Below are 27,466 nucleotides of genomic sequence, written 5' to 3' on the forward strand. Positions count from 1 at the left end.
CCTTTAAGCCTTTTAATGGAATACCTAAATGAGGAAGGCTAGAATAGGGATTGCAAAGAGGAAAGAAGGTTTAGGATGTCCTGTGGTTAGCCCAGCAGCTGTGTCACTCTGTTGCTGTTGCAGGAGCCCCTCTTCTTCCTGTGGGTCACTTGTGTGTTGGCTGCTGGCCAGCACATTTCCCCTCTGCTTGGTTTATTGGGATGTTAGCATCAGTTCGGTTCAGGTATGCAGGCGGAAAATGCCATCATAGGCTTCTTTACAAATCATTGTTCATGAAGGGGAAATTGTTAAAAGCAGAGAAAAGCTTACATTGATACTAGGCTGGGTCAATTAGAAATGTTTTATGTAGAAGTGTATCTGGGGTTTTGTGGGCATAGCTTACTAAGGAGACTATAACTTGAGAACAAATAATAATATTGATTTCCTGTAGAAGAAAGACTGGTCAGTTGGGAGTCAGTAGATTGACTTCTTGCCGTCATTCCCGTCATTCTGTATTCTTGAGAATCTTTGATGTGATAGTTCTGGCAATGCAGAGAAACATGATACAGCATCTCCTTCAAGGAGCCATCAGCCATCAGTCAGACAGGAGTATTCAGATCATATGTATATATGCATGTGTGTGTGTGTAATCTTTTTAGTATGTTCAGACCATTTAGAATGATTTTTTGCTAGGTTTAAACCTTTAATTTAGCTGCTTATTTTCTACTCGTCTTGTGTACTTTGATTTCTTATATTCCTGTTTTCTACCTTCTTTAGATTGTTTTTTTTTATGATTCAATTTTACATCCTTATTGGCTTATTAGTTATACCACTGTGTTCTTATTTCGCGTTTTGAGGTTTTACACTCTATCTCTGAATCATATCACAGTGTATCTTTGAGATCTTAGTCCACTTCGTATACAGAAGAAACTTCAGTAGTAATCTGTTTTCCCCTTGCCAACTTCTAAGCAAAGATTATATGTTTTACTTTTACGTATGTTATAAACCTACACTACATTGTTATTTTAGTTTGAATAGTCAGTGATCTCTTAAACATTTAAATTATTAGTAAAGATTTTGCATATGGACTTAGCACTTTTGGTGCTTTTTATTCCTTTGCATAGGTCTGTGTTCTCTCTGGCAAGCTTTTCCTTCTGCCTGAAGGGCTTTGTTTAGCATTTCGTGTAGTGTGGGGTTTTTGGTGAATTATTTCAGCTATTGTGTATCTGAAAAAGGCTTTATTTTGCCTTCATTTTTTTTTTTAATTTTTTATTTATTTATGATAGGCACACAGTGAGAGAGAGAGGCAGAGACACAGGCAGAGGGAGAAGCAGGCTCCATGCACCGGGAGCCCGACTTGGGATTCGATCCCGGGTCTCCAGGATCGCGCCCTGGGCCAAAGGCAGGCGCCAAACCGCTGCGCCACCCAGGGATCCCTTTGCCTTCATTTTTGAAGGATGTTGTTTGATGGATGTGGACTTGTCAGTTGACAACTTTTTTTTCTTTTGGCGCTTTACAGTTGTTCCACTGTCTACTTGACCCCATTGCTTCTTTTTATTTATTTATTTATTTACTTATGATAGAGAGAGAGAGAGAGGCAGAGACACAGGCAGAGGGAGAAGCAGGCTCCATGCACCGGGAGCCCGACGTAGGATTCGATCCTGGGTCTCCAGGATCGCGCCCTGGGCCAAAGGCAGGCGCTAAACCGCTGCGCCACCCAGGGATCCCGACCCCATTGCTTCTGATGATGTGTTCTCAGCTTTCATTTGTTCCTTTGAATGTAATGTTTTTACCCCCTGGCTGCCTTTCAGATCTTCTCTTAATTACTGATTTTGAGCAAGTTAGTTATAATGTGTTTCAATGTAGTTTTCTTCATGTTGCTTGACTTGAGATTTGTTGGCTTCTTGGTTTTGTGGATTTATAGTTCGAATCAAATTTGGACAAATTTTGGTCATTATTTATTCAAATGTTTTTCTGTCACTGCCTCTCTGTCCTCTTCCTTGGAGACTTCAGTGACATGAATCTGACCTATAGCTCACTGGTGCTCTTTTCATTGTTCAAAATTCTTTTTTTCTGTTCCACTTTTCATTTTTGCACAGCTTCTGTTGCTGTGTTTTCAGGTATAATTTAGTAATCTTTTCTTCTTTAATGTCTGATCTTCCATTAATTCTACCCAATGTGTTTTTCAGCTTAGACATCTATAGTTTTCATCTGTAGAATATGAGTTTGGGTCTTTTTATAGTCTCCATGTCTCTATTTAACTTTTTGAGCCTACAAATTACAACTGTTGTAATGTACTTCCAACATCTACATCATGTCTGTATCAGTTTGGTTGCTGGGTAATTTCCTCATTGATCATGTTGCATGCTTGGTAATCTTTGATTGGATGCCAGATCTAATTTTAGCTTACTGGGTGCTCGATATTTTTGTATTCCTATAAACATTCTTAAGCTTTGTTTTAGGATGAAGAGCAGTTACTTGGAAACAGTTTGAGCCTTTTAATCTGGCTTCTATGACTTGTTAAGTGAGACCAGAGCTGCTGATTCAGTATATGGCTAATTATTTCTGACTGTTGGGGCAAAACACTTCTGTGTACTCTGCTCAGTGCCTTGTGAATCTTAAGCTTCTGACTGGTATGAACAGGCACAGTTCCCAGCAGGCTGTGAGCACCAGGCGTGCCTCTAGTCCTTTCAGATGGTTCTTTCCCATTCTTGGTGAGTTTTTCTCTCACATATGCATGCACTAAGCAGTACTCAACTAGATATTTCTAGGAGTCTTCTGCGGATTCTTGAGTTTAATTTCTATGTAGCATTTGACTCTCTGCAAGCTCTAGCCATGTGGGCTCCCTTGGACTCTTGCTCCCATGTCCTCAGCTCAGAGAGAATACTACTGTGCTTGAATTGCCTCTTCCTGCTGCATGGCCTGGAAACTTTTAAGGTAGTAAGCTCTGGTAATGGTAGGGCTCACCTTGTGTATTTCCCATTTCCCTGAGATTACTGCCCCTTGTTGCCTGATGTTTCATGTCTTGGAAACTACTGGTTCATGTATTTTGTCCCATTTTTGGCATTTCAGGTGGGAGAGTAAATCCTCTGTTACTTAATCTTGGTTAGAACAGAATTGTGTGCTGTGATTTTTAGCACCTGCATATTTTGGCTTATCTTGGCATTGTGGTCAGCCATAGGTCTATCCATCCTGTACTTTGCAGTTTTCCTCATACCTACATAAATGCAAAATTTGTAAAACCCTATGTATGTTGGAAGAGAAGGATATAAGGAACCAATAAAACAGTGTGATTTCTATGATAATGGTATGAACAACATATAATGTAGGAATCCAGGAGAACTAGAATTTTCTTTGGGATTTTTTTTTTTTTTAAATTAATTTTTATTGGTGTTCAATTTACCAACATACAGAAAAACACCCAGTGCTCATCCCGTCAAGTGTCCACCTCAGTGCCCGTCACCCATTCCCCTCCAACACCCGCCCTCCTCCCCCCTTCCACCACCCCTAGTTCGTTTCCCCGAGTTAGGAGTCTTTATGTTCTGTCTCCCTTCCTGATATCTTTGGGATTTTTTTAAATGCTTATTCTGCATCTGAGTTTAGTTATTCAGTTACACTAGTTCCATCTTCAAATAGATAGACAGTACTTTATTTATATGCAAGATGTTTACATAAACGTGGAAGAGGATAAAAGACAAAGCCCTATAATATTGCCACTAGAGACTTGTAATCCAAATTGACATTGTTTCATAAATCATCATACTTTGAATATGGATGTTTAACCAGCCACCGATCCACTTACGCTATCATCCAGACTGTATTTCTCCATTTGCTTCATTTATCTGCAAGTCAAGAGTCTTTTTGTACAAGAGACTCATAATTGTGGCTTATTAGTTGAAGCCTTGTGAGAAACTTTATTAAATGCTTTCTGAAATCAGAATGTTCTACTTGTTTGCTCTACTAGTTTATTAAAAAAGGAAATGTGATTACTTTGGCATGGCTTTTCCATGCTTTTCATGTCTTCTTTGTCTCACAAATTTGAATACTAGGTTGTGGAAATGGTGCTGAGAATTCATGTGAGTTATGATTCCTAGAATTTTATTTTTCTCTTCTTGGGGCAGTATTTCTTTATTTTAATCCCTTTGCCTATCTGATTCTTCATCTTTTTTTCAGAGATTACTGATAAGAGTTCCCCAGTTGTTCATTTGAAGTGTATTGTTACTTGCCTTTTTTTTTTTTTTGCTTTATGGCCCAGCATTTGGCTTATTTTTACAAAGTTTCCTTAGGTCCTCCAAAAGCATGTACATTCTGTAGTTGTTGAATGCAGCACTCTGTGTTCTTGATCATGTTTCCTGTGTTGCATAGGTTTTAGGGCTCTATTGAGTTTTTGTGGGATCTGTTAGATACTGAAAGATGTTAAAATCTTACTCTGTGATTTTGGATTAGCCTATTGTTTCTTTATATATTTTCAATCTGTGTCATTAGATGCATATACATTTTAGGATGTTTTATCATCCTGGTGAATTAAACTTTTAATGTTTTCTGCCACTCGGTTGTTGTCTGCCATTATTTAAGGAAAGAAAAATGATTTTGTTAAAGTTTTAAAATCACCTTTTATATAAGGTTTTGAATCAATTCAATTTTGTGTTCCTTGTTTTTCTGTTCAGGTTATCAGTTGATTGGGAGCCACTCTGGGGTGAAGCTTTGCAGATGGACAAAGGTATTTATTTTTATTTAAATGTTATTTCTGTTTTATGCAACTTTTGTATGGCTATGATATGCAGCCAATGAATTTTACCATTTAAAGGTACAATTTACATGTAATGTAATGATTTTGAGTGAATCTGTTAAACAAGTTCAGCATATATTGATGGATGTAATAAAAACCTTTTCTCCACCACCCAAATTAAGAAATGTGTCGGCCATTTTCCTCATCCTGGTAAGTTCATTTGCGTCCATTTCTAGCCAGTAGCCTCTCTCTCAGAGCCAGGAAACAGTTCTAGTTGCCATCACTAGGTTAGTTTTGCCTGTTCTAGAATTTCATATGAATGGAATCATAATGTGTATTTTTTTGCAAGTGGATTCTTTTTTTTTTTTTTTTTTCATTTATTTATGATAGTCACAGAGAGAGAGAGGGGGGCAGAGACACAGGCAGAGGGAGAAGCAGGCTCCATGCACCGGGAGCCCGACGTGGGACTCGATCCCGGGTCTCCAGGATCGCGCCCTGGGCCAAAGGCAGGCGCCAAACCGCTGCGCCACCCAGGGATCCCCTGCAAGTGGATTCTTAAACTCAGCATAATGTTTCTGAGATTCGTCCATGTTGTAGTATGTATCAGTAATTTATTTATTTTTATTGCAGAGTACTATATAATAGTGTGAGCGTACCACAGTTTTTAATCTGTTGCTAGACAGTGGGTTGCTTTTAGTTTTTGGCTATTACAAATAAAACTTCCATGAACATTCTTATACAACACTGTGTTATGAACATATACTTCAGTTTGTTTAGGTACATCCCGAAGTGGGAATTGCTAGGTATGTATATATTTTGCTCTTGTGAGAAACTCCCTATTTTCAGTGTGGCTGCGCTATTTTATACTTGGATTGACAATTTCTGAAAGTTCCTGTTGGAACATTGTCTCACCACCCGGTGGTATTGAAAGTCTTTAATTTTAGCCGTTCTAGTGAGTGACATGTGGTATTGTGGTTTAAACTTGAATTTTGTTGATGACTACTGATGATGAGGTACGTCTTTTCATGTGCACATTGGCTGTTCTATTTGTGAAATGTATATTGCCCAAATTATGTTGTTTGACTTTATATTGTTGATTTGTAGGAGTTCCTCCTATCTTGTTGAAATGAGTCTTTTGCCCAATATGCATTGTGAATATTTTCTCCTAATCTGTGGCTTCCTTTTTTCATTTCCCTGATGGTATCTTTTGAAGTTTTAAATTTGAGTGAAGTCCAGTTATCTTTTTTTTTTTTTAATGGTTAGTGCATTTTGTTCTTTTTAGTTTTTTTTTCTTTTTTGGTTTGTTTAGTTTTATTTATTTATTTATTTATTTATTTATTTATTTATTTATATTAAGAGATCTTTGCCGACTTGAAGGTCACAAAGATACTCTGTGGTTTTTTTTTTTTTTTCTGGAAGCTTCATTTATAGTTTTAACTACTATGTTTAGGTCTTTGATTTCATCTTGAATTGATTTTTATGAATGGTGTGAGATAAAGGTCAATATTCATTCCTTCCCTTGTCCCCCATGTGGATATTCAGGTCTTTTAGCACCATTTGTTGAAAAGAATTTTCTTTTACCTTTGAATTACTTTAGGCCTTTGTAAAATATCAGTCATCTGTCTATGAGTAGGCCCGTTTTAGGACTCCTTATTCTGTTCTATTTGTCTGTCTATCCTTATGCCAATATCACATTGTCTTGATAAGTCTAAAGTTTTGCAGTATAAGTTCTCTGTCTTGTTTTTTGTTTTTCAAGATAGATTTATTTATTTATTTATTTATTCATTCATTCATTCATTCATTCATTCATTCATTCATTCAGAGAGAGCAAAACAGAGGCAGAGACACAGGCAGAGGGGGAAGCAGGCTCCATGCAGGAAGCCCGACGCGGGACTTGATCCTGGGTCTCCAGGATCACACCCCGGGCTACAGGCGGCGCTAAACCGCTGTGCCACCGGGGCTGCCCTCTGTCTTGGTTTTTTAAATTTATAAGATAGTTTCCGCTTTTCTGGGTACTTTGCATTTCCATATAGATTTTAGAATCAGCCTATGAATTTCTATTGTATATATTTGTTTTGTTTCCTTAGATTCTGTATTTGTCTATTTGGCATCCATTCATCACAGGGCCAGTTATATTAACTATATTTTCTTATCTTCTGTATTCTTGATGCTCTGGCTTTTGGGGGCCTTACAGACCTGAGAAGAAATCATCCCTCCCAGGGCTAGCTAATTCCTAAAGATAACAGCTTGCCTAGAATATACCTTTCATATACTAATCAACCAATCCTGAATCTGCAGCCTTCAGTTACCTCCTTATCTAACTCACACACCATGCCAGTATTTTCTGTGCTCTACATTATCCCAGGGCCAGGTACCAGACAACTAAAGAACGTGCTATAGTTTGAATTATTAAAACAAGCCAATCCCATTGTTTACCCTGTCTTGCCTTGCCTGTCCTGCAGAGACTTCAATAAAAGATCTGGCCTAGGTTTTCCCCTTGCTCTTCTTTTTGCCTCCTGAACAATCCTGCTGCTCCTCTGTCACCCTGTGTGGTGTGGGTGCCCCCTTGTCTTGGGAAATGTAGGTAGTATATTCTTCTTTTGTTGGCATTGACCTCTACAGGTTGGCTGCCACTCAGTCACTTCCATAAATTAAAATCCCATGGGTACAAATAAGATGGTATTTTTATTTTATTTATTTGAGAGAGAGAGAGAGAAAGCACAAGTTGGGGGAGAGGCAGAGGAAGAAGCAGGCTCCCTGCTGAGTTTGATGCCCTGGTTCAATCCCAGGAGCCACGGATCATGACCTGAGTTGAAGGCAGATGCTTCACCGACTGAACCACCCAGGCATGCCAAGATGGTATTTTTAAATAGCTTTATTGAAATATAATTTACCTATCCTACAGCTCCCACATTTAAAGTGTATAGTTGAATGAGTTTTAATATATTCATAGGGCTGTGCAAACTATCACAGTCTGAGTTTATAATATTTTTGTTCCCGTGAAAGAAGTCATGTACCCATTAACAGTGAATCTTCATTCTTCCTTCTTCTTCCCGCCCTAAACCACCATTAATCTACTTACTACCTCTATAAATTCCCCTAACGGGGATGTTCATGCATTATGTGGCTTTTTGTGTCTAGCTTCTCTCATTTAGCATGTTTTCAAGGTACATCCATGTGATATATGTTAATATTACATTCCTTTTTACGTGTAGATATGTTTAGATATCCCTATTCTTTTTTTTTTTTTTTTAAGACTTTATTCATGAGAGACACACACAGAGAGAGAAGCAGAGACACAGGCAGAGGGAGAAGCAGGTTCCATGCAGGGAGCCTGATGTGAGACTCGATTCTGGACCCACGCATCACACCCTGAGTCAAAGGCAGATGCTCAACTGCTGAGCCACTGAGGCATCCCAGATATTCCCCATTCTACGTGTAGATATATTCTATTTTGTTCTTGTCCATCAGGATATTATGAATGATACTTCTATGAACATCATTATATGTATAAATGTTCATGTGGACATGTTTTTATGTGCTTTGGTTATGTACCTATGAGTGGAATTTGAGGGTCCTGGTAACTATGTTTAAATCATTTGAGAGATTGCAAAACTATTTTCCAAAGTGGCTGTACTACTATATTTTATGTTCCTACCTGCAGTGTACCAGGTCCCAGTTTCTTCACAACCTGCTAATAACATTTGTTGTTTTCCATCTTTTTTTTATAGCCATCCTAGTGGGTGTCAAATGGTTATTTTATAGTGATTTTGATTTACATTTGCATTTCCCTTAATGACAAACATTACATGTAATGTAATGTAAACATCCATTTACATGTACTTACTGGCCATTTGTGAGTCTTCTTTGGAGAAATGTCTATTCAGATCCTTGGCCTTTAACATTGGGTTATTTGACTTTATACTGGTGAGTTATAAGAGTTGTTTATGTGTTCTGGATGCTGGTTCTTTTTTTTTTTTAAAAGATAGATTTATTTATTTATTTATTTATTCATTCATTCATTCATTCATGAGAGACACACACACACAGAGAGGCAGAGACACACAGGCAGAGGGAGAAGCAGGTTCCATGCAGGGACCCCGATGTGGGACTCGATCCCTGGTCTCCAGGATCACGCCCTGGGCCAAAGGCAGGCGCTAAACTGCTGAGCCACCCAGGGATCCCCTGGATGCTGGTTCTTTATCATGTGTGTGGTTTGACTCTCCCGTGGCAGCTGTGTCACCAGGAGCCAGGCTTCCGGTAACTTGGCTCCTGGTGTTCTAGGCCCTCCACTGCCATCTTCTAGGCCTTTTCCCAACCTGTCCTGTCCCACAGAAGGTGTTCCCCACAAAGAGTTATTCTTTTTTTTTTTTTTTTTAAAGAGTTATTCTTAATTGTGGTTTTGGTTAGCTCAAATAACCAAATGGCCATTCTAAAGAAAACCAACTTTCATCTCCAGGCATGCTTGACTTTCTTATGTTCCTTATTCCTGTTCTTAAAAATTTCTACCCTCAGTTCACACTCCTGATGAGGTTTTGGAATATAGGTATATAGGTAAGGTCTGGAGCCGATGACCAAGAAAGAATTCTTGAGATGTCTTTGGTGCAGAATGGTGGTTTTATTAAAGCCCTGGAACAGAACCTGTGGGCAGGAAGAGCTGCTGCCCAGGCCTGTGGGGGTGGCTGATTTTTTTTTTTTTTTTTAAAGGTGCTTGGTGTTTATTAGCTCAGTGAGAAACAAATTAGGCAGCAAAACACAAGGTTGAGCTGCTCTGCTACGCACCAAACCCCGACCCAGAAGCAGGTCGTCTAGGAATGGTTTAGCACCAGTTTCCCCATGAACGTGCGTTGCGTGACGGGCGAGGGGGCGGCCCCCTTTCCCCGGACGAGGGGCTCTCCGCGCCGGACCCCGGTCCCCACGCGCGGCGGGGACCTGGGAGTTGGGCGGGGTTTGGAGATAGCGTACTCTTTTTTTTTTTTTTTTTTTAAAGAATTTATTTATTTATTCATGAGAGACATAGAGAAGGCAGAGAGACACAGGCAGAGGGAGAAGCAGGCTCCATGCAGGGAGCCCGATGTGGGACTCAATCCCCTACCAGGATCATGCCCTGAGCCGAAGGCAGCCGCTCAACCTGAGCTCAACTGCTCAACTGCTGAGCCACCCAGGCATCCTGAGAGTGTACTATCTAAGGAATTTTGGAAGCTAGGTTTCCAGGACCTTGAGGAGGTTAGCTATTTATTGTTGAGAAAAGGTCATTTATTACTGTCTAATAAAGCCTTAGTCATGAGACCCTTCTGATGTTTATTGGTGGGCCATGTACTTGGAGGATGATTGCCAACACGTATCTTGGGGGATTTAGAGATAAAAGAAGTTTTTTAAACAGGGTTTTATATGTTACAGTAGACTTACAGGAACCTGGGGGTCAGGCTAAGATTGCCTTTTGCCCTTAGCAAAGTATGAACAGTGAGGTAGTTGAGTCCCTAGAGGAATGTCCCTCTGCTTGTTTCAAGGACTTGTGCTGCTCCATGCTTGTGCTTTGTCCTCAGCTAGCCCTCTGTTCCCCCATCACTACTACTTCCTAATGTCAGTCTTTCTACCCTTAATTTCTGTGTGTCCTGCCTCTTCTCATATCTGGCAAGGAAAGAACCTCTGGTCTTCCTCTTTCTCCCTAAATGCCATAATCCACAGCTGACCTTGGTTTGGTGCCTCAGTGCCTTTGATGGCCCTCCTTCACAGGGAGCCCACTTCTCCTGCCCTTGCTGTTTTCAGAATATCCTATCTTCTCAGCATTTCTCTGAGTGTTCTTTCAATAGCATCTGAAGAATAGTCCTGTTGCTATTGTTTATGAATATTTGAGAATCTCTCCCTCCTTTTTTCACCGCCGTTTTTCTGCCTTCACCCTCAAGGGCATGAACATTCTAATGACACTTCCAGCACCTTCTCTCATTCAGCATACTCTTGTGCTCAACTTTTTTTTTTTTTAAAACCCTTTTAGCATCTAGTATCTGTCTCTTAAAATCCAGTGATTTTCAGTAATGTCAGACTTGATGCCTTATGCTTATAGCCAGTGTTTTTTTTTTTTTTAAGATTTATTTATTTATTTTTAAAGATTTATTTATTTATTTATGTTAGAGAGAGAGGCAGAGACACAGGCAGAGGGAGAAGCAGGCTCCATGCAGGGAGCCCGATGTGGGACTTGATCCCGGATCTCCAGGATTGCGCCCTGGGCCAAAGGCAGGCTCTAAATCGCTGAGCCACACAGGGATCCCCTAGCCAGTGTTTTATAATATCCCTTTTACTGTTGCTGGATTAAATTCACAGATTTATAAATATAATTTCACATATATAATTTAAAAAGCCCTGTGTTCTGCTCTAGCTGTGAGAGAAAAAAAGGATTTTTTTGTATTAAGATAGTTTGTATTTCTGTACAAAGTGCTTAGGCACTGCTGCATTAGAAGGTAGTGAAATAGGAACTGCTCACACCTGCTTATAATGGACAAGTTTATAGTTGAGAGAGGAATAGATTAGGGGTTATTCCGCACAAGAAGTAATAATAAGCCAGACTTATTTAGGTATAATAACAGAAAGAGGGAAATAACCCTAATTGAAGTAGGGGGCTAACATACTAACCAATTACAGACTATCAAATTAGAAAAATGAGAAGTTAAAATGTACTGGCAAATGAGTCCTGTCTTGTTTATAAGTGTTAAGAAAGAAAAATTTCCCATGTTGTAACTTGGGAAGAATAGAGATGAATAGTCATAGAAAATTCCTGCCTTGAAATTCTACATCTTGTTGAGGTTCACGTTCTATCTCAAAACCTTGGTGACTATACCCTCTAAGTGACAATAGGAACAGAGGATGGGTTAGAAGCAGAAATGGTACTAAGAGTGGCCAAGAGAGGTGTGCTGGACCTCTGGAGACAATCTCAGAGTAAGATTTTAAAATGGCAGGCAACCCCACACCCCCTCCAAAAAAACAAAACAAACAAACAAGTTCAATTTCAAAAAATTAATTGCTAGATACCTTACCCTTATGCTATAAAAATTAACAATATATAGAATGATTAATAATTTTAAAACAGCTTTGACTCATAAGAATTCTCCATTTTATGTCTATTAACTTAATATTTAAGTCTGCCAAAAGCACATTGAATCTCTCCTGTAATGTATTTGTGGGTCATACCATGTAACACAGATACAGATATCTTGCTGGTGACTTAATACTAGAAAACAGCGTTATTTCTGTTTTTCAAACTGATGACACTTTCTTGGAGAAAGTTATGCATAAAAGAGCATGTTCTCTTACTCTACATGGTAGCTGCTTTCCTGGAAAATTCAGCATATGCTAAACTTGTACAGAAAATTAGCAAAATGAAGTTGGAATCTAGGTTCAGATCATTGTAATTAGATTTTTCACAACTATGGAGGTCTGGTGAGTCATTTGAAAGGCAGTAGAGACCTTTTTTTTTTGGCATGGGATTTACCCTAAGCATTGCTGGAGATGTAACACCATTGACCCCACCTGTGTGTTGCTAGTAGTGCCTTCCAACCATCTCAATTACAAAAATATTTCCACAGATTTCCATACATCCATTGGGTGGTGTTGAGCCTATTGAGAGCCTCTGTCCTGGTCTGTTTTCATTGCCTCCCTCCAAAGTTCAGGTTGTCCTTTTGAACACTGTCGCTAGTTTTCTCCCCCTCTAGTGCCAGTTGCCGGTGAACCCCTTACTCTGCCTCCCCTGCCCAATTTATCTGACATTAACTAGCTTAGTTTCTGAAGTATACTTCTCTTCCAGCTACTCTCTTCTCAGAAGCTTATAGTGGCTCTCCATTACTTCTTCTTCTTCTTCTTCTTTTTTTTTTTTAAATTTTTATATATTTACGATAGTCACACACACACACACACACAGAGAGGCAGAGACACAGGCAGAGGGAGAAGCAGGCTCCATGCACCGGGAGCCCGACATGGGATTCGATCCCGGGTCTCCAGGATCGCGCCCTGAGCCAAAGGCAGGCTCTAAACCGCTGCGCCACCCAGGGATCCCTCTCCATTACTTCTTACTCAACACACCAATTTGGATGTGTAATAAGAATCTTGAACTTAACATCAAAAACTGAATTCCTGAGTTTTTCGACCGAATCTGTTAACTTCACCCTATACTGTCAGTTAATGACAACTCTATGATTGGCTCAGGCCAAAAACCTGGGAGTCTCCTCTTACTCTCCTGTTCTGTTTTTTCTCCCCTCTCCACATTTTGTTCACAAGCAAATTTTCTTTTTGGATATATCTAGAATGTGACTACTTTTCACCACTTAGGCTGCTATGCCGTGGTCCATGTCATTGACATGTGTTCCTAATATTATTTCAGTGATCTAAGTGCTTTTCCTGGTCCCTCTCTAGGCTTTTCTTTGCACAGCAGCCCAATAGATGAGATCGTGTCACTTTTTTACTCGAACTTCCAGGGGTTCCCATCTCACTCAGAATAAAAGCCGACGTCCTTCCTCTTGCCTCCAGAGCCCTTTGTGATATTCAGCGCTTCAGTCCAGCCATGCCAGCCTTCTTGCTATTCCTTCAATGCCCTGAGCCCAAGCTCCTCCCTAGCTCTGTGGTCTCTGTCTGCTCTCTTAGTTCTCTGATCAGAGAGCTTCCGGCAGAGTGGCTTGCGCTGCTTGCAATTTCCCAGGAGCACTTACTGCCATTTACTAGATCAGACCTTTGCTTCTGATCCTTCCCCTCTCAGTCCCACGCCAACCTGCTTAGGCTGTTTTCTTTGTTTTTCTTCTGAATATAAGAATAGAGCCTGGCGTGTAATAATTGCTAGGTAAACATTTGTTGGGTCGGAGAATTAGTAGAATGAAGTCCTGGACCCAAGAAAGAGCCTGCATAGTATAGCTTTGATGCACTTGTTCAACTTTTTTTTCTCTTGTTACCTCCATACATTGTGCACTACTTCTCTTCCCCGCTGTAATCTTCACCTGACCAAATCCTACCCATCTGTGTCAGGAAAACAGAAACTACCCTGGGTATTTTAGCAAGAGTGGATTTAATAAAGTAAATTAACTAAATGCTTACAAAGCCATCGAAGGGCCTGTGGTAGTGAAAGTCAGAGAGAACTGCTTCTGGCTTTAAGGAAATAGAAAAGCGCTGGCCTCACAAGACACTGCTTCGAGTGACCTGAGCTGCTGCAGCATTAAAGTCAATGTTTCCCAGGAGCCCGCTTGGAAGCTGCTGCAGACTTGAAGTTTGCTATATGCCCTTGTGTCTGTCAACTGCTGCCACAGAGGAATCATAGTCTCTCCTTTTTTGTATTCTAAATCTTGCATAAGTGCCTCTCCTTGGTGGAGTTCCTTCAGACAGGGAGTCTGAGAAGTGTGATGCCGGGGCTTCTAGCCCCTGCTTAGACCAAGTATTCACAGCACAGTCTACCTCTCTGGATATTCAGCATCTGTATACACCCTTATACCAATAGTTATTTTTACAAACAATAATATAAACAAAACATTTGCTTCTGCTTAATCTGTTACAGCCACTACTCATGCAGCGGGGGTGGGGGTGGTGGGGGGTGGCGATGTTCATTCACTCCATTCCTTTAAAAATCCTGTACCTGAGGATGAGATTAGAAGGTTACTTATCTATGTAAGTAGTTGGAGGAGAGAGAGGAAAGATAATATAGAACTACCCTTGTTTGCACCTGGTTATCCGGTTGTAGTTGGTATTTATAACTTTCTTCTACCAGGCAGGTCACATTTCCTTTGTGCTCAGTGAATGCCTGTTATGATGGTTCCTTACCAGGCGGGTGATCTAGTCTGACAGTGAAGAGTTGAGTCAGTAGGGGGCCCTCCTGCACTCTGCCCTTAACTTTTGCCTGTTGTTCATGAGTCCTAAGAGATGCCCCAGAGATTCCCTTAGTTCCTGACAAAATTCTTATTTCTATGGCATGAGGAGCTCAAAGGAGCCAGGTGATGGTATTAACTTTTAAAAACTGTGGGGAGTATGCTACTTTGTTTTACTTATAAACTAGCAAGTTAGTCTCACAGAGTTTCATAGATGATGGCAGAGGACACAGAGCTTCTGGGTCAAAGGCAAAGCACAGCAGGCAGCTTGAAAGTCATATTCACATAGGTTCCTGTGTCCCCCAAGTGCTATGAAAGTAATGTGGAAGCGGGCCCCAGGGAATGCTGGATGCACAGTGGATTTACCTTATAACTGGAACCTCAAGTTAGGAAATCTCTGGCCTTATAAGAGGGTTGTTTGCAAACCTGCCCAGCCTTTAGCTGGGGGTGTGTGCGGGTGGGATGGGGTGGGAGGAGGTGGTTAGACATTGTCTTTGTGATGCTGGACAGGAAACAAATCTGCCTTCTACCCTGGAGGGAGATACTCTAAGGCTGTTTGCTCTACAGACATACTTGAATACATAGCCTGGAACCAAAGCTGAAATAAGAGGTAAAGAACCACCATGGAGAATTGTCCATTCACACAGCTTCCCTGGAATCTGGTTGAAGCATTTTCCCCTTGGGAACCTATAAACTGGTGTTGGTGTTCCAGGGATGGAAGGCAGCGATGGAGTGAGTGGTGTACTGGTGGTAGTGATGAGAGGAGACATACCTACATCCACCTCTTTAGCTCTCTCCAGTGGGACATTGTGGAGTGATGGCAATGTCCTGTATCTGCACTATACAGTGTGATATACTAACCACATACCTAACACCTAATTCTTGATATCTAACCTCATACCTGCCTGACCATGTAAGTAATACAGCTGCTAGTCTCGTATGGCTTTTGAACACTTGAAATGTGGCTGGTGTGACTAAAAAACTGAATCTTAGATTTTATTTAGTTTTAATTCATTTAAGCTTAAGTGACCACACATGGCTAGTAGCTACTCTATTGGATAGTGCAGTTCTAGACTTTTTGTTCATCTTTCATAACTGCCTAAAGAAAAGCAGCTTTTCTTGTTTCCTGTAACGAGTAACTTTGACTACTCTTGGTTCCACAACAAAATTTTGGATGGTTTTTTGCATCTCTCTGAAAGCATTTATCAGTTTTTAAATCAACACAGATGTTAAGCATAAGGCCCTAATGCCCCAGTGAAATGCATGTTCAGATTCATTTCAAGAGTGATCATTTATTATTATAGAAACACTATCCATGCATTGTAGAAAATGAGAAAATTGGGAGAAATAAAAAGAAAGTAAAACATATTTCCATTATAGCCTCAGCACTAACACCATAATACTTAAGCTTTCCATGTATATATATTCATTTTAACCTGAATGGGATCATACTGTATATATAGAGAGATCAGACTGTTTTATAACCTGTCTTTTTTCTGGACAAGAATCTCTAATTTACAGTAAATCTTCATCTCATCTAATACCCAGAACATAATTGTATTTCCTGAATTAGTCTACAAATGACCATTAAAACTGATTAATCTCACATTTCGCCTGGTTATGTCTGTTAAGTCTAGTAATTAAAAAAAAATAATACTGATTTGTTTAATGAGGCCAGCTTTGCACAATATCCCACCTCCCATCTAGGAACCCTCAGTTTGTTTCCTAGAGTTAAGAGTCTCTTATGGTTTGCCTCCCTCTCTGTTTTCATCTTATTTTACTTTCCCCTTCCCCTATATTCATCTATTTTGTTTCTTCAACTCAACATACGAGTGAAATCATATGTAGTATCTGTCTTTCTCTGACTGGCATTTCAGTAAGCTTAATACCTTCTAGTTCCACCCTTGTCATTGCAAATGGTAAAATTTCCTTCTTTTTGATGGCTGTATAATATTCCATTGTGTGTATATACATCTTTATTCATCTGTTGATGAACATCTGGGCTCTTTCCATAGTATTGGCTCTTGTGGACATAGCTGCTATAAACATTGGGGTGCATGTGCCCCTTTGAATCAGAATTTTTGTATTCTTTGGATAAATACCTAGTAGTACAATTGCTAGTCATAGAATAGCTCTATTTTTAACTTTCTGAGGAACCTCCATGCTGTTTTCCAATGTGGCTGCACCAGTTTGCCCTCCCACCAATATTGTAAGAGGGTTCCCCTTTCTCCACATCTTCACCAACATCTGTTGTTTCCTGAGTTAATTTTCGCCATTCTGATTGATAGGAGGTGGCATTTCTTTGTAGTTTGATTTGTATTTCCCTGATGCCAGGTGACATTGAGCATGTTTTCATGTGTCTGTTGGCCATTTGCCTGTCTTCTTTGGAGAAATGTCTGTTCATCTCTTCTGCCATTTCTTTTTCTCTTTCTTTCTTTCTTTCTTTCTTTCTTTCTTTCTTTCTTTCTTTCTTTCATTAGAGACAGAGAGAGAGAGAAGCAGAGACACAGGCAGAGGGAGAAGCAGGCTCCATGCAGGGAGCCCGACATGGGACTCGATCCAGGGTCTCCAGGATCACACCCCGGGCCAAAGGCTGTGTTAAACCGCTGAACCACCGGTCTGCCCTCTTCTGCCATTTTTTGACTGAATTTATTCATTTCTTCCAGATTGCCTAATTTGTTGGCATATAATTGTTCACAGTATTCTCTTGGAATCGTTTGTATTTCTTTGACATTGATTATGATCTTTCCTTTTTCATTTGTGATTTTATTTATTTGGGTCCCTTCTCTCTCTCTCTCTTTTTTTTTTTTTGGTAAGTCTTGTTCTAGGGGTTTATCTGTCTTATTAATTCTTTCAGAGAACCAGCTCCTAGTTTCATTGATCTTTTCTACTGTTTTTTTTTTTTTAATTTCTACATTATTGATTTCTATTCTCATCTTTATTATTTCTCTTCTGCTGGATTTAGGCTTTATTTGCTGTTCTTTTCCCAGCTCTTTTAGGTGTAAGGTATTTAAGACTTCTGTGTATTTAAGACTTTTCTTGTTTCTTGAGAAAGGCTTGTATTGCTATATTCTTCCCTCTTAGGATTGCCTTTGCTGCATCCCAAAGATTTTGAACTGTCGTGTTTTCATTTTCATTTGTTTCCATGTATTTTTTAGATTCTTCTTTAATTTCCTGGTTGGCCTATTCATTATTCAGTAGGATGTTCTTTAACCTCCATGTATTGGTGATCTTTCCAAATTTTTTCTTGTGGTTGACTTCAAGTTTATAGCATTGTGGTCTAAAAATATGCATGGTATGATCTCAATCTTTTGTACCAGTTGAAAACTGATTTGTGACCCAGTATGTGATCTATTTTGGAGAGTGTTCCATGTGCACTTGAGAAGAATGTGTATTCTGCTGCTTTAGGATGAAAAGTTCTGAATATGTCTGTTAAGTCCCTGGGTCAGTGTGTCATTCAAAGCCCTTGTTTCCTTGTTGATCTTTAGCTTGCTTGATCTGTCTGTCCATTGCTGTGAGTGACCTCTACTCGCTCAGTTAAAGTCCTCTACTATTATTGTATTATTATCAATGAGTTTCTTTAATTTTGTTATTAATTGGTTTATGTATTTGGCTGCTCCTAGGTTAGGAGAATAAATATTTATACCTTGTTAGGTAGACCTTTTTATTATTATATCGTGTTCTTCATCTGTTATTACAGTCTTTGGTTAAGTTAGTTTGTCTGATGGACATATTTCTTTATTCCCTATATTTTCTTGTAAAGAAGAAGTTACATTGGAAGGTTTGATTGATATTTAACACTTTTGTATTATAAATATAGCTCAAAGTGATTGCATTCATTGATGTATGCTGTATTACATCAGTAGACTTGATATCTCGTTGACCCACCATTAATACCAATATTGACCATTGAAACAGGATAATGACAGTCTGTTCTCTTTTTTGGTCCTGTTATGTTTTTCTCCTTGCTGCTAGAACTTTACTTTGACATTAATAAAACATCCAGTTCTATATAATAATGAAGTAGCAGAGAAATTAAGAAGACAATCCTATTTACAGTTGTACCAAAAATAATAAAATACCCAGGAATAAGCTTTACTGAGGAGGTAAAAGACCTATATTCTGAAAACTATAAAACATTGATGAAATAAATTGAAGATAACACAAACAAATGGAAAGATATTTTTTGCTCATATGTTGGGAAAACGAATATTATTAAAATGTTCATACTACCCAAAGCAATCTACAGATTTTATCTGCAGATTTAATCCCTATCAGAGTACCAACAGCATTTTTCATAGAACTAGGACAAATCTTAAAATATGTATGAAACCACAAAAGACACTGAATAGGCAAAGGAATCTTGAAAAAGAAAAAGAGAGCTGGAGGTATCACAATCCCAGATTTCAAGACCTACTCTATCAAAACAGTTTGCAATTGGCACAAAAATAGACACATGGATCAATGGAACAGAATAGAAAGCCCCGAAATAAACCCATGATTATATGGTCAGTTAATCTTCAACAAAGGATGCAAGAATAGGCAATGGGAAAAAGTCTCGTCAGCAAATGGTGTTGGGAAAACAGGACAGCTACATGCAAAAGAATGAAACTGGACTGCTTTCTTATACCACACACAAAAGTAAACTCAGAATGGATTAAAGACCTAAATGTGAGACCTAAAACTATAAAAATCCCAGAGGAGAGCTCAGGCAGTAATTTCTTGGACATTGGCTATAGCAACATCTTTCCAGATAGGTCTCCTGAGCAAGGGAAACAAAAGGAAAAATAAACCATTGAGATGACATCAAAATAAAAAGTTTCTGCAAAGCAAAGGAGGCAATCAACATGAAAAGACAGCTTACTAAATGGGAGAGGATATTTGCAAATGTCAGATCTGATAAAAGGTTAGTATCCAAAATATATAAAGAACTTAAAATAACTAAACACCAAAAAACCCCCCAAATAATCCAATTAAAAATTAGAAAACATGAACAGACATTTCTGCAAAGAAGACATACAGATGGCCATCAGACACATGAAAAGTTGCTCAACATCACTCATCATCAGGGAAATAAAACCACAATGAGACATCATTTCACACCTGTCTGAATGGTTAAAATAAAAAACAAGAAACAGGTGTTGTCAAGGATATGTAGAAAAAGGGAACCTTCCTGCACTGTTGGTAGGAATGCAAACTGGTGCAGCCACTGTGGAAGACAGTATGGAGGTTCCTCTAAATATTAAAAATAGAATTATCATATCCAGTCAGTAATTGCTCTAGTGGGTATTTACCAAAAGAATACAAAAACACTAATTAAAAAAAATATATGCACCCCATGTTTATTGTAGTGTTACTTGTAGTAGCCAAATTTATGAAAGCAGCCTAAATGTCCATCCACAGATGAATGGATAAAGAAGAGTGTGGTGTATATATACAATGGAATATATTACTCAGGTATAAAAAAATGAAATCTTGCCATTTGCAACAACATGGATAGATCTAGAGGATATTATGCTAAGTGAAGTAAATTAAAGACAAATGCGATGTTTTCATGCATATGGAGTTTAAGAAGCAAAATGGACAAAGAAAGAGGCAAACAAAAAAAAAGGCACTTAAATACAGAGAATGAATTGGTTAGAGGGGAGGTGGGTGACATAGGAGAAAGGGATTAAAAAGTACTTATTGTGATGAGCATTAAATAATCACTGTTGAATCACAGTAGTGTACACCTGAAACAAATATAACACAATATTGTTAATTTTAGTGGAATTATAAATTAAAAAATCCAGCCTCTACTCAACCCATTAAGCTACTGTTGCCTTTTTTTTAAAACACCATTTGATAGTACTTGTCTGAGACAATACATAATTAGATTTTGTAAAATAATATTTTCCATTCTCTTCTTCTTTTGTGTTTATTAGCTATCATTCTGTAAAGAGTTATTATTATTATTATTATTATTATTATTAAACTGTGGACATTTGGTTACCCTGAAGCATAGTTCCTTTTGGCAAGGAAGGATAAATGCTCAATTCACTTTAGTCACTAGTTCTCAAAGTTGATGTTATTTTACTAGATGCCTCAAATGGTAACAGATTTTCTTCTCTGTTTTGGAATATGGTAATATAGTGATGCATTTTCATTAATTCAGCCCATCACAGTCATTTTCCTTATTGATCCTAGATTTTCACAATTTGCCTGGTGGGAACTTTCTAGCTGACTCCTAGGTCTACCCTCCCTCCCTTCCTTCCTTTTTTGTTTTAGTTAAAATATTTGCAACATTATTTAAGTGTAATTGACATACAAGAAATTGCATGTAGTGTATATAATTTGATGAATTTTGGCAAATGTGTGTACTGGTGAAAACCATTATCAGAATCAAGATAATGAACACTCCCAAAATTTCCTTGTGCTTCTTTGTGATCCATCTATCTCTTTACTCCTATCTCCAGGAAACCACTGATTTGCTTCCTGCACTATATAAATTTATATCTTCTAGAATTTAATGTAGTTATGGACTGTGTTCTCCTTTTGATCTAGCTTCATTCATTTGGCATAATTATTGAGGTTCTTCACATGTTTGTGTGAATTAATACTTCATTTCTTGTGGAATCTATTCCATTGTATAGATAGGTCACTATTCATTCACTTGTGAATGAACATATGGATTGTTTCTAGTTTTCTGCTATTGGTTTTGCTCATATGAAGTCAGTGCTGTGAATCTCGTGCAGTCTTCAGACATAACACTCATTTTTCTTGGGTATACACCCTGGACTGGAATTTCTTAAGCATGTTTTGAGCTTTAGTAGATATTATGAATAGTTTTCCAAAGTGGTTGAACTCTCATTTCAATTTTAACATTATTTTTCAGTTAATTTCTTTGATTTTATAATTGTACCACTCTTTTTCCCTTTCAACAAAATCTTGGTTTTTGATATTAGCATAATTACTTGTTGCTATTAACCTACGGTGGTGGTTCTTAAAACGTGATCTGCAGACCCTGTGGGGTTCCAGAGGTCAAAACTGTTTTCATCATAATACTGTGATGTTATTTATCTTTTTTGTTATGTGGACATTTGAACTAATGGTGCAAAAGCAACGGTGGTTAAAAAAGCTGACCCCTCAGAATGAATTAAGGCAGTAAACCAAACTGTATTGGTAGTCAAGGTACATTCACTCTTTTTTTATTTTTATTTTTACAGTTAGGCCTGAATAACCATACTTCCTTGTTTTTATATGTTAAAATGGCATTACATGAACACAGCAGCCTAACTATAAAAATGCTTTCCTAAAGACAACTGTATACTTTGGTATGCAACAATAGTGCTTTATGCATACTTTCCATTTCTTCATACAGAATATTAAAAAAGATAGGTATTCAAAGGTAGGGATTTTAAAAAAAATTTATAATTTCTCCTTTATCAAGGTAATTCTTAAGTGTAACTGACAAAAATAAATAAATAAAAAAACAGTGAGAGGGAGAAAGAAACTCCCCGCTGAGCCAGGAGGCTTATGTGGGGCTCCATCCCAGGACTCTGGGATCATCATGGTCTCAGCCAAAGACAGATGTGTAACTGACTGAGCCACCTAGACACCCGCATAATGCAGTTAGTTTTTTTTTTTTTTAAGATTTTATTTATTTTAGAGAGAGAGAGACAGAGACAGAGACAGAGATAGCGAGAGAGAGCACAAGGGGGGAGGAAAGGGAGAAGCAGTCTCGCTCCCCACAGTGCAGGAAACCTGACGTGGGGCTTGATCCCAGGGCCCTAGGATCGTGACCTGAATTGGAGGCAGAAGCTTAACCGACAGCCACCCAGGTGCCCCAGTGCAGTTAATTTTTAATGAAACTTTGGAACTTTTGGTATAGTATCAAAATAGAAACTTCACACTTTTCTGAAAAGGCTGTTAAAGTACTCCTTTTTTCCCAGCTGCATATCTGTGTGAGGCTGGATTTTGTTTATATAGAGTAACCAAAACAACTTATCACAATAGTTGCAATATAGAAACATGTAAGTATCCAACTGTTTTATACTTTTTTGTCTTGAAAATTATTTTTTCATAAAACCGTGCTATTACGTTAACATGTAATAGGCTTGTTATTATCTTAAATGAAGTAATATAAAAATAATTTAAATCTTTAAAAAAAATTTTATGTAAATATTAATTGACATAAAGTACATATATGAAAATATGAAAGTTCTTTAGGGTCCTCTGTACTTTTTAAGAGGAGAAAAAGATTCATTATAGCTCCTTCTGTCAGTAGAATTCACCTCATTAAGTGTTCATTCCAAATATGTGTTCTAAAGTTCTTTGCAATAAGTTGTAGATCTGTGTGACTATGGTAGTAATTCGATATTTGTTAAAATATTTCAATGTGAAGAATTTTTAAAATTTGGGCTTTTATTTGGAATAGGTTAATAAGCATTTATTTATTATTAAGTTTTTTACTTAAGGGTTATATAAAAAAGATATATATAGAGGTGCCTGGGTGGCTCGGTCAGTTAAGTGTCTGACTTTGATTTTGGCTTAGGTTCTAATCTCAGGGTCATAGGATCGAGCCCCATATCTAGCTCTTTCTTCAGCAGGGCATCTGCTTAAGATTCTCTTTCACCATCTCCCTCTGCCCCTCCCCACTGTGCAAGTGCACTCTCTTTCTCAAATAAATCTTAGAAAAAAAGATATATACAATGAAGTCAGAATCATTCATTTTTCCTCTAGATCACTTAGCATAGAATATGCTGATCATATATTAAGCAAACATATATTAAATATCTAAAATCAGGGGATCCCTGGGTGGCTCAGCGGTTTAGCGCCTGCCTTTGGCCCAGGGAGTGATCCTGCAGTCCCGGGATTGATTCCCACGTCAGGGTCCCGGCATGGAGCCTGCTTCTCCCTCCTCCTGTGTCTCTGCCTCTCTTTCTCTCTCTATGTCTATCATAAATAAATAAATAAATCTTAGAAAAAAAATATCTAAAATCAGTATGTTTGCTTGTCTACCCAGAGAGCTACAGTAATCACCATATATTAAGGATTTTGTTATAATAAGCCAAAAATTGATCTAGAGCTATTAGCAGTTCTATTGAGTGTGAAAGCTCTTTGAAAACTAATAAATTATGATGTGAGGAATTTTTGCCTTTAGGCTTGGAGTGAACATAATCAGTATAAATGATGTAGGAGTCTATTAACTGGGTAGCCCTCAATGAACCATGACTCCTAGGGTTCACACTCTTGTAGTCCTCTCTCACAGGACTCTGGGCTTGGCCATGTGACCTACTTGGGCTAATGGACTATTAGGCATAGTGCAAGCAGAGGCTTAGATATTGAGGCTTGTCCTTCTGGACAGTTTCCTTTGAGCATCCAGCTGTCTGTAAAGAAGCCAGTCTAGGCTAATGGAGTGAATGAGCAAGCCTCCCCAGCCAGCATCAACTGTCAGACATCTGAGTGAGTCTTCTTATTGGTGTAGCCCCAGCCAGACTCTCTCTTGTTCAGCCGCATGAATGACTTCAGTGCTCACCATAGGGAGTGGGAAAACTACACAGCTGACCCCACGAAATTAATAGAGAAAGTGATAGATCCGTATTGTATTAAGCCACTGAGTTTTGGGGTGCTGTGTTATGCAACAAGAGGTACCTGAACCAGATGATGTTGGCTACTGATAAGGAAGTGGTCATGGTTTGCTGCTGATTTGTTGGGTGTTAAATACCTTCATGGCAACTCGCATCCTGTAGCTATGAATTTAGATGCGAATGCTGAGAAAAGCACAGGAAGTGTGATTTATTCTTCTTTTTTTTTCTTTTCTCAGTTCTGTGTCAAGACGTGTTTGCTTGAAAGATTAGGGGCCTGACAAGCATTCTGTCAAGTGCTTTGTTTCTTTGCCATCTTCATTTTCTAAACCTCTGTCATCTGAATGGAGTGCTGGGAAGTGGGAAAATCTCTCAGCCAGGAAAAGATGATTGTGTAAGGATACTGATGGAGGAGGACTTGGCTGTTTGTTGGTCATTTTAATTGAAAGTAGATTTTCCTGCCTTTACCACTGCAGTCTGGAAAAGATATATATATATATATTTACCATAAGTGTATGTAACTATATATAGCATATATGTCATATATAGCATTTAGTATAGTCTGTGTTATGTATGATACAGCACTTTTACTTTTCATTGTGAATGTGGCTTTGTTACTGTTAAAGTAACAGTGGTATTATAGGAAAATCACAAGTTATATGCCACAGGGAGTAGCAGAAATGGAAATGTGACACTGCTGTCCTCAGTCACTCGACAAATGTTCTCTGTGCTTAGAGACAGTGGAAGGTAATAGGGATGTGAGAGAGTCTGCCCTCACTGATTTTGTAATTCAGCTTGATGAAAAGGGTCCTTCTCCTGTCTTTCCTTTGTATGTCTTTTCCTGTTTCCCTCTCCCTAGCCCCAAGTAAAACTCCAATAAACCCAAGCCTGGATGAGAAGTTGTCTTGGTGTTCATATCCTTGCTAATTTTTGGTGTCATTGTTCTATTTCTTAGAGAGGAGTGTTGAAAACTCCAACTCTAATTGTGGATTTGCCTTTCTTATTTCAGTTCTATCAGTTCTTGCCTCATATATGTTGAGATCTTTACTCTTCTTGGTTAATCTGCCCTTTTATCATTATGTAATGTTCCTCATTATCTGTGGTAAGGGTTCTTGTTTAGGAATTCAATTGTTCGGTGTTAATTTAGTCATCCCAACTTTCTTTTGTTTTGTGGCTGCATGCTATCCTTTCCGTATCCTTCTGCTTTAACTTCCTTTATTTAAATTTTGTCTCAGAGCAGGTGAGCAGGCAATGAATTCTCTTTGCCTGAGAATATCTGTATTTTGCTTTCATTCTTTGTTTTTGCTGCATGTAGAATTATGGATTGATAGCCTTTCTTTCAGCACTTCAAAGATATTGCTTCATTGTCTTCTGGCCTTCATGGTTTCTGATGAGAAATTCTCAGTAATTCATATAATTGTTCCCTGAAATGAGTTCTGCTAGAACACAATGAGTTGTGGGAGGAGAGTGTCTAGAAGTCTTACTGAAGTGCCTAGCCACAAGTTAGTGGTGAAAAAGCACATTGTCAGCATTGAGAATAGTGTGAAATAGGGTACATGGTGATGAATTAGGCAGTTAGCAATTGGAAAAGCTATCACATTTTGGTGAAAAAATATAATCAGTGCTTAAACTTGTGATCCTATATTTAGTGAAAGACTCAGACTTGTGGATGATGCTGTTTCAAGTTTATCATTCAAATCATTTGTCAAAACTACTTTTATTATTAAAATAACACATATTCTTTGTAAAAAATCAGAAAAATATAGAAAATAAAATAAAACCTACATTCCATCTTACAGAAATCTTTTTTTTAAAAAAATTTATTTATTTATTCATGAGAGACACAGAGAGAATAGCAGAAACTTAGGCAGAGGGAGAAGCAGGCTCTCTCCAGGGAGCCTGATGTGGGACTCGATCCAAGGAACCTGGGATCATGCCCTGAGCCGAAGGTAGATGCTCAACTACTGAGCCACTGAGGCGTCCCCACCTTACAGAAATCTTAAAGTGTATTTTCTCTTAGCCGTTTTTACTGTTCACTTTTATGTATATTTTTTACATATTTGAAATCACATTGTATATGAAATTTTGTTTCAGTTATTCTCACCAAACATTATAACATTTCCCTACTGAAAATTTTTTCCTAAGCATAGTTACTATGTAATTATAAATGAAAATGCCATAATTTGATTTGCCACTTATCTGGTGATGATGTGGTTTTTCTCCCCACTAATATAACTAATAATGTGAAGAAATTTTTATATGAAGCTTTGTTTGCATTTAGGTTATTTCCTTAGAGTCCTAGAAATGACATTACCAATTGAAAAGGTTTGCTAACTATCTTTTCTTGTAATTTCCTTTGAACTGTTTGCAAAACTGTTAACAAAGTCTGGATCTGTCACTTATTGGAAATATTTTTCCTAATCTGTTTTTTGCTCCTTCAGTTGTTATTATTGATATGCCTAAATTTTACATTTTTATTTATTTTTATCCATTTAATGTTGCCTTTGTGTGTTTTCTATTTTTTTTAAGCTTATGGAATTCTTTCTCACACAGAGATTTAGAAAATAGTCACTCCTGTCTTTTTTTTTTAATTGTAGTTCAATTTGCCAACATATAGTATAACACCCAGTGCTCATCCCGTCAAGTGCCCCCCCTCAGTGCTCGTCACCCAGTCACCTCAACCCCCTGCCCACCTCCCTTTCCACCACCCCTTGTTCATTTCCCAGAGTTAGGAGTATCTCATATTCTGTCACTCTCACTAATATTTCCCACTCATTTTCTCTCCTTTCCCCTTTATTCCCTTTCACTATTTTTTATATTCCCCAAATGAATGAGACTATATTATATTTGTCCTTCTCCGATTGACTTACTTCACTCAGCATAATACCCTCCACCTCCATCCACGTTGAAGCAAATGGTGGGTATTTGTCGTTTCTAATGGCTGAGGAATATTCCATTGTATATATAGACCACATTTCTTTATCCGTTCATCTTTTGAAGGACACTGAGGCTCCTTCCACAGTTTGTGGACATTGCTGCTATAAACATCGGGGTGCAGGTGTCTCTGCTTTTCACTGCATCAGTATCTTTGGGGTAAATCCCCAACAGTGCAATTGCTGGGTTGTAGGGCAGTTTTATTTTTAACTCTTTGAGGAACCTCCACACAGTTTTCCAGAGTGGCTGTACCAGTTTGCATTCCCACCAACAATGCAAGAGGGTTCCCTTTTCTCCGCATTCTCTCCAACATTTGTTGTTTGCTGCCTTGTTAATTTTCCCCATCCTCACTGGTGTGAGGTGGTATCTCATTGTGGTTTTGATTTGTATTTCCCTGATGGCAAGTGATGCAGAGCATTTTC

At 38.4% G+C, this 27,466-nt stretch overlaps 1 protein-coding gene across 2 annotated transcripts in view; it reads left to right on the top strand.

The window, feature by feature from the left end:
- The window catches only part of LOC112934119 (S-adenosyl-L-methionine-dependent tRNA 4-demethylwyosine synthase TYW1), a 201,860-nt gene that overhangs the window by 32,093 nt on the left and 142,301 nt on the right, over window positions 1–27,466 (top strand). For both annotated transcript variants that reach the window (XM_026017508.2, XM_072752780.1), the window contains exon 9: window positions 4,647–4,699. In XM_026017508.2, the coding sequence (XP_025873293.1) occupies window positions 4,647–4,699 (53 nt within the window). The remainder of the gene's footprint in view (window positions 1–4,646; window positions 4,700–27,466) is intronic.

This window comes from Vulpes vulpes, chromosome 3 (assembly GCF_048418805.1).
Source record: "Vulpes vulpes isolate BD-2025 chromosome 3, VulVul3, whole genome shotgun sequence".
Lineage (NCBI taxonomy): Eukaryota > Metazoa > Chordata > Mammalia > Carnivora > Canidae > Vulpes > Vulpes vulpes.